The sequence below is a fragment of the Fringilla coelebs genome (assembly GCF_963513975.1).
Source record: "Fringilla coelebs genome assembly, chromosome: 3".
In the NCBI taxonomy this organism is placed as follows: Eukaryota; Metazoa; Chordata; class Aves; order Passeriformes; family Fringillidae; genus Fringilla; species Fringilla coelebs.
This window is the reverse complement of record NC_140030.1, coordinates 7915626-7924208: the sequence shown is the minus strand read 5'-3', so window position 1 is coordinate 7924208 and position 8583 is coordinate 7915626. Positions and strand designations below refer to the sequence as shown.

At 42.8% G+C, this 8583-nt stretch overlaps 1 protein-coding gene across 1 annotated transcript; it reads right to left on the bottom strand.

Annotated features, from left to right (window-relative positions):
* Positions 1-668: 668 nt before the first annotated feature.
* LOC311151679 (WD repeat and coiled-coil-containing protein) lies at positions 669-8583 on the bottom strand. Its single transcript, XM_084202282.1, has 5 exons — positions 8550-8583; positions 8202-8319; positions 4562-6431; positions 3008-3125; positions 669-1214 (listed from the first exon to the last, which is right to left on the bottom strand). Exons 3-5 carry the CDS (start codon positions 6410-6412, stop codon positions 943-945), a joined length of 2241 nt encoding a protein of 746 aa, XP_084058408.1. The 5' UTR covers positions 6413-6431; positions 8202-8319; positions 8550-8583; the 3' UTR covers positions 669-942.

Genomic DNA, 8583 nt, shown 5'->3' with positions numbered 1-8583 from the left:
CTTTAATACTGTGTTTTTGTGGATATATTTCATTTGACAGTGGCTAAATTTCCAAATAGGCAATAAAAAAAAAAAAAGAGATTATCTTTGTCCTGAGACAGCAGCTCCAATTCTATAATCTAGCTGCTTGATGCCTTCTCACACAGTAAGTGCCACTGTGAAAGCCTGATAAACTGCTTAAAGTTATCATGCTGTGATTTTATGGGGAGCAATCTTGGATTAGTCTTTTCTTCAGTGCTGCAATCATGTTACATAAACTTGTGCTTACATAATTTTTTTCTACATTTCCCCTTTGCATTTTCTCTTTCTCTCACTACAAAAAGCCCATAGAACATTTTCTTCTGTCAGACTTTAGCTGGATGAGAGAGAGACGTGGCAACCCCTTCCTCAAATCCACAGAGATGGAAGCAGAGAGGTGTTATGGGCAGGTACAGGAGGGGAAGAGGATCTTGCTTCCACACAATATGGATATTTCATATAATCCTATTTTGTCCCAAACTCCATGACCTTACACCAGTGGAAAGCCAGGTGCACTTCTGCAGGCACTGCTCCTAAACAACACCAGTGCAATATTTCAGGCTCTGGCAGAAGAGAGGAAATGGGGGACTATGCAGCATTTTCCAAAGATTTCTTTATTATCCAAGTTTACTATTATCTAAAACCACCAATATATTAAAGACCAAGATGGAAACTTGAGCTCAGAAACTTGTAAGAATGCACATTTCCAACCTCATTTTTACTGCAAGAGGCATAGTTAAAAAACACTGCTCAGTATAAAAAAAAAGTTAACATTTCCAAGGATCAAATAAATAATTTACAATGCAACAAAAAATATAGAAATTGTACAGACATTTGAGACTGTTGTTAATAATTTGCAGTCCCATACAGTAAACATAAAAGCCTCCCATCATCAGAAAGGCATTGCAAAACCACTGTCAAAAACTACATTTTATTGCTGGGCTGTTCTGAAGGGCTGATGCTGTCCAAGGTCTTCGAGGAGCAGTCCCTCAGGACTTCCAGAGAACTGGTGATGTCCAGGCTTTCAGAAGAAGTGGATCTACACCCCTGTGTGGAACTGATGATGTCCAGAGTTTTGGAGGAGCGGGCACTGTAGCCTTTTGTAGTGGCATCTCTGATGAGGATCTCCTGTGTGGATGTAAACATTAAAGGGATGAAGCCCTCGCTGTCCGCTGTGAGGACGATCCAAGAGGAACCTGGGGAGACAAGCACATGGCTGTTGATAAATCTTTGTGTAATTAGGGTACATTTAAGGTAAAACCCAAATTTATTCTAGAATTAAATGCTTCTGTATATTTACAGCTTTCTAGAAAAGAAAAGGTATGAAAATATACAGGTTGTACAATCTCAAAAATAAAGGACACTTGGCAACTATGATGGATTTTGCCATTAGGAGAGGAGACAATAATAAATGCAAGCTTCGAACGAGGAGGAGGATTGAAATTCTGAACAGAATTCACAAGCATCCACACTTTGTTTTAACTAGGTATTGATAAGCTACTTCACAGTGCTAAAGCTAGGCAGATACTATAAAAAGCAGAGATTTAGTAAATTAAATGACAAGTTAATGTAATAAAGACAACTTAGAAATTGCTTTTATTACATAATTTCACTATACTTCATTCCAAGAAATACAAGGAAGGAACACTTTACAATACTGTACAAACCCAAAATCTCTGGTCCATTTGCTATTTGACTTGATCACTAACTTTTTTCTTTATAATTTGAATCTGAAACCCTGACTTCTACCAATATAGATAAACCAGAAAATTTTTATATTTTTATCCATTAAGCTGATGAAGCAAGAAAATAGAGCTCATGAGGGGTAAGGGAATTCAGAGGAGCATTTCCAGCTGTTTGTAAATTTGTATTATGTAACTTTACATCACAAGTAAGGTCACCAGAAGATTGTAGCTTAGAAGCACACAACCCTCTAATCTTTTGGCTTAATTTGGACCAAACTTGAAAATCAATACAACTCAGGATTTGAAAATACCATTCCTACTTTGCATCTGTATATTTCAAACAAACATACTCCCTCAACAATTCCTTAGGAGAAATAAAACTTGGACAATGGCAAGAACAGCACCCTTAGGCTTTGGGATGGTTGCCCAGTGATCTGCAAGCAGGGGGAGAGCAGACAGGGAGCAAGTAGATGGAATATAGCCCAGGGAATACCTATAGTAGTGAGAAATAATACCCCAAAGTGTGTTTTCTACCTCTTCCCAGAGTGAGACACTCAGAACTGACAAGTACTCAGAACTGACATGTACACAGACACGTGGAATGGGCACAGCATGAACTGAACTGGTAACAGCAGAGGGAACACAGCAGGAAGAGAGGCAGTTTTCCTCACAGCAAAACCTGATGTGAAATGCACTGCTGAAATGTACAGAGCTGCTTCTGTACTATGGGATTTCCTACAGAAAGTCTAGATGCTGGAGCCACAGATTCAAATACAGAACACTGTAGTCCCAAAACCAGTCAACCCTACTCTCCTTGTTACTCATACTTTTCTCTATAGAGCAGCTGGAAACAAGTAAAACACTGGCTGAAAGCAATTTTCCTGTATAACTAGTTACTTGATAAGGGCATCAATATGCAAGTTTGCTCTTCTTTTTTTTTATAATGCAAAGATTCTTCTCAGTAAAAGAAGATTATGAGAAGAATTTTTACATTATTAAAAAAAAAAGGCAAAATTTTATTAATCTTTCCTTATTTATTCCTTGGGTTTTTCCCTGGATGGAATAAGCATATTGCTATTGCTCTCTAAGAATGACACACAGAATCACAGAATGGTTTGGGTAGGAAGGGACCTCAAAGCTCATCCAGTTCCACTCCCCTGCCACGGGCAGAGACACCTTCCACTAGACCAGGCTGCTCCAAGCTCCACCCAACCTGGCTGTGGGACACTTCCAGGGATGGGGCAGCCACAGCTTCTCTGGCAAGGTGTTTGAAGTGTTTGTACTCTTGGATAATCCAAACATACCGTGCTGCATTTCTACAAGGGAGAGGTTGAATATCTCCTGGACGATGTTTAGGCGGAGTTTACCACCACAGAGAAGAACAGCACGACTTTCATCTGCATCACTTTTCGAAAGCTGCTTCTGAAAATGCAAGCAACAGTCATTAGCTACTGTGATGTATAGTTAAAATGGCATTAATCACAACATGATCACAGATGTGCCTTCAGTGGCATTATTTACAGAAAGTCAAATGCTTCACACATTCAGGTCCGTTTGTAAGATTTATCCTTTGAAGCCTCAGCTGTCAAAGTGCTCATGAGTGAGTGACAGCAGCAAGGAACAGTGCTTATCCAGCATATCAGAACAGGGGAGAAAATCATGCACCGCTGCTGGAGAGACCAAGAGCCTCATCCACAACACAGTTCTCATCCCCATCATTCCATCTGTGAGGGACAATTCCCCAGGGAGCTTGTAAAGCTTCAGGTTTTCTATCCCCGTCTTTCCCCACTCATCCCTGATCCAAAACTTCAGAAGTGAGAACTCCTGGTCATGAATGCTGGGGTGAGGAAGACTCACAAGTCAGAAGGGCTTATTTGTCCCACCCCTGACCATCACTGCCCCAAGCCTTAAATCCAAAAAGCATCTTCAAAGAATATGCCCAGTTGGGCACAGCAAGGCATTTTTTAAATCTGTTATTACAATTATTAAATGCTTACAGTGGAAAACAGTGAAGAGAGTGAGGGAATATGATCTAGAACTTGAATTCAATACTACAAAAGTTGGGAATTTTTTGCAATAATAAAGCTTAAAAGAAAGAGGTAATTGGAAAGATAAAGGCAGCTTAAATTACTTTGAATATTGATTAAGGTTAATTAATCTGAATTCTCGAAATTATGTAGTAGATCTCTGCCAGGTTTTGATAATCAGGTAGTTTACCCTTTCTAGCATGAGATTTGCAAATGCAAATCTTTCAGCCAAACAATGTGTTTTTTATGTGAAATTTCACTTTAAATCCATTTTTAAGCCATGTTAATGGAATTATCTATTGTGTCCCTAAAGGTCTCTTTCGTCCTTGGATGGTGCTCTCAATGCTAATTAGCAACATTTCTGTTTCAAAGCCAAGGCAATTTGCTTTTGTTTCAGTCTCCATTATTTTAGTTTTCCTCACAGGAGAGCGGGAGACTGACACCAATTCCCACACATGGAAATCTTTACTAAATTTCTATACAGAAAGCTTTAGATGTTGCCTAGGAAAAGCATTCCCTTCCTAGATCACTATAAAGGGCTTTAATTCTGCAGCTGGGCTGCAATATGTGGGTCCTCTGGAGTCCCAGGAGCCTCACTGCAGAGCTGAGGGGTTTGGCCCAGTGTGAGGTGTGGCAGGGAGCTGCACATTCCAGGATATCCCATTGCTTTAAAAACCCTGGAAGCCTGCAGAGCAATGGGATTTATAACCATACGTAACTACCTGCAGGAACAGGATGGAAATCTAATCCTACTGACTGTTACTTGAGCATTACAAAGAACATACAGCCATAAACAGGTTTCACCATTAAGGCTTCCAATATTAAAATTACCTGGCAAGTGATTTTAATAAATGATGGTTCCTGAGAAGATGGGTACACTGGAAGATTTCTCTTCCCAGATTTTAGCAGCTCAGTTAATTCAGAAAGATGGTGCTGCAATTCTGCAAAGTTGCCAGACAATTTTTCCACATTTTTCAAAAAGTAACTCGCTTCCTTCTCACTAAACAGGTTATTCTTGTAAGAATTGGGTATTTTGGAAGCTGCCTCATGCTGCCTTTTTGGGGACGTTGGCCTGTTTGAAGCATTAGACAGTGCCACACTCCGATTAACTGGCTCAGCATCCAGAGTCTCAACAGCTGGAGGAAAATTCATGGAAATCTTTTTCTCTTTGAAGTCGCTGATGTTCAACACCAAGTTTTGTTCATAAGCAGGACTCTTGATTTCCTCAATGAGTTTCCTTCGGCTTGTGGGGGACTGAAGGGCAGAGCGATCTGGTATCAGGAGCCCACGGTTGAGAGGATTGGCATCCCTAGAGGGATCATGAGTAACACTGGAAAGGTTCAAACTGGAGCTGCCATCAGCTGACACAGACTTTGAAGGACACATTTCAAGTATCAGTTCTTTAATCATCAATCGGATCATGTATTTGTCTGATCTTGAAGAAGGAAGAAAAGCAGGGTCAGTGAATTTTTGTCTTCCAACCAGTATCAGTAACAATTTATTGGTCAAGAAGCATAACCCCTTTGGCTTCTCGCTTTTCTCTAGCTGAATTTGTTGAATATTGGGCAAATTGGATGAAGTCAGTGAATAGACTAAAATAACATTACAAGTATTGGAGGCAACAGATACAGTTTGAGTTTTGGAGTCAAAAGCCATTATATCAGGAACAAGAATGCCTGGGATGCTCACTTTTTTAGTAGAGGTAACCTTTCTTTCAAAAGTCACCAAGATGAGGTGTGAGGAATCTTGGCCACTTCCCGTCAGGTAGTCCTTGGGCCTCAGGTGAAGGAGAGGGCTGGAATCAGCACCCTGCTTGCTAGAAAGTATGTGAGTTAGATCCACAGGAGAGGTAACTACAGACAAGGGCTTCTCAGAGTCCAGTGACTTCTTCCCTCCATCCAAAGAATACTCTTCCTCCCCACACAGGCTGGACTGCGAGGGGAAGGACTCTGTTTCAACGCTCGATGGAACTTCAAAGGCAACACCAGCATTTAAGCCACAGATCTTGTCCAGAGGGAGCTCGGTGGCAACAGCAACTTGTAAATTCTGCGTAGCTTCCACGGCACAGATGTAGCCTCCCACATCAAAGATTGGGCAAAATGAGCAAGCGCTGAGTGTTTTCTGAGCATCATCCCAAATGTAAGAATGGAGGGCACTGCCTACCCCCACAACCAAGCGGTTGCCTTCCTTGGTCCAACAGGCGCAGTGGATGAGCCCGCTGCCCTTGATGTCCGCGTTAATTCTGGAGTTGTTGAGGTGGACAGAGGGCAGGACGGAGGCGTCCCGAGTGGTCAGCACGGCCAAGACCTCCTTGCTGGGATGCCACACGCAGCCCTGGGGGAGCACGGGATACGGCTCGCTGATGTCGCAGACCTGGGAAACCAGGAGCTTGTTCCTGTCGGTGCCGTTGAAGCAGAGCTGCCAGATGGTGATGTGCTTTTTGTGCTGCACGGCCAGCAGCGCCGGGGCCTCGGCGGGGCACGGGCCCCAGTAGAGGCCGTGCACGTGCTCAAACTGACCGACCACGCTGGAGTCCCCGAAGGCGGGCTCCCCGTTGTGCAGGTGCAGCGCGGTCAGGATCACCTGCTTGCCGTCCGTCCAGGCCAGCCCGTGCACCGGGTGAATGGCCTGGTGCAAGGCGTTGAGGCCGGTGCGCAGGAGCTTTGCCTTTCCCAGCTCCATGGCGTTCAGAGTGGAACATCTACACAGAACAGAATGAGAAGGAAAAATAAATTATTGTAGAGGACAGTACCTGGACGATTATTTAGCTTATGACACTGCCAGTGCTGGACTCTTCCTTCCAGTGAAGCCAATATAAACATAATTTTCACCTATGCTTAATTCACAGTCCAGTAATTTTTTTGTTTATGTTTCCATCATGAAATGCAATTTGAAGAGAAAGAAACTTTGCTGTTTCTATAGGCTTACTGTCAGATTTCTGCTGCATTTTCATCACAAGACCAGTCCTTTCATTCTAATCAGTAATTCGCTGTTCTCAGAAATAATTTCTATTTACTTCAATATCAACAATTCTCAAAATATTGCTGCTCACTCTCAACTTCCTGGAGCACTTGTGATCAGATGAAGTCATCCCTTACAAGCATAACCAAGCATTAATGTATTATCTACAAATCTGATCCTGTATTAAGCATGTGAAAATGAGGCATTTGCATGGTTATCCCAGAAAGCTGTCTACGAAAGCAAATACAATTTTGAAGAGAATTAGGATGAAAGCAAATTTTTCTGAGGAAATGGAAGAAAAAAGAATTTAAAAGAAGGCATACACAAGGCATCAACACTTCGGAAAACTTCCGGATTTTACACTAACTTCTAGTTTTTGAGCTGTGAGCAATCCCTACTCTGTGCACAAAAGCCAGTTCAAAGGAATCGATGGTTTCCTAATTTCAGATCTCCACAAAATTTGGCTCAGATGTAAAGCCATGGCACAGAATGAGTTGCAGTTTTAGTAGGAAACATGAAGAACAAGAAGAAAGTTGTTTGAGACTAAAAACTGTCAAACTGGAAGAGTTTATCACAATGTGCAGGGCCTGGCACCATTCAGTATTTTAATTATTTGTGGATGACCCTAAACTTGAAGGAAGAGGATTGCAAGAATGGATTTCAAATATTAAAATTGTATAGAAAGTTATTATGATCAAAGTAACTTCCTCTCAACCTAATAACAAGTGCAAAATAATATACTTAGCAAAAAAAAAAAAACAAACCAAAAAAAACCCCACCAACTTGGATACATCTCCAGGAATAATTCCCTAGGTAGAGGTATAGCAAAAAAGGATGTGGCTTAAAATGAATCACAAACTAAATATTTCAGTAATGTGAGATATGTAACTAAGTAAGAATAATTCATTCTGGAATGTTTTAAGAGGGATGGAGATACACAAGGGAGATAATTGCCCTCATTGCTAACAGCACCTCCACTGAACCTACTTCTGAGTTCAAGATGACAGAAATGCTCAACAAAGCTAAGAGATCAGAGAAACACAGGAAGTGGGTTCTCTGTCTGGAGAAGACTTCGAGTGGGAACTAGAAAACATTCACCAGCCCAGTGACAGAACATCCAAACACTGGTCTCCAGGTGTACTCTGGACAGTGCATGATAATAATCAGCTTAGTTTCAACAAAGATTTAGGTCAGCTATTAAAGAAAAATTCTAACTATATGTGATAGCTAAGCATTGAAGCAGGTTACCTTGGAGAGAAGGGGAAGGCACTCCATGAATTTCATAATCTGTAGGAGCCAATTAAGGAAATGTTTGTCAGGGATAAGTTTAAGTACACTGAATCCTGCCTCACAGGAGAGCACTCAAGATACTTCCAATGCAACTTCTCCACCATCTACCTGGCCTCTCCTCTATAACCAACCTCAGTTCTGTTAAGCAGCCACCAGTTTCAGGAAAATTAACACTGGATGTTCGCTGTGCTCAGAGCCCACACTGCTGAGCAATACTTACTGATGGCAGGGAGATGCGAGATAATGTGCCTCACAAGGCACTGAAAGATGCTAAAGCCTCCTGGGCCGTCTGGAGAGGTTCCTGTGTCACAGCGGGCGTTTTCACTACCCCAGCTGCCCTGGAAAAGCAAAAAAAAGCAATAGTGGCCAGTGCATTCCTGCGCCCAAAGCCACGCCGCCTCCTGCAGCGCCCGGCCCAGCCGCAGCTCCCCGGGCAGGTGTCACACCGCAGGCCGGGTGTTCGGCGAAACGCGGTGCCCGTCCCACCCCCAGGGACGGAGGAGCCGCCGCAGGGACCCCCCTGCACCGAGCGGCCGCGGCAGCAGCGGGCCGGGGAGCCCGCACAAACCTCCCGCCCGCGCCGCCGCTGCCTGCGCGGGCCC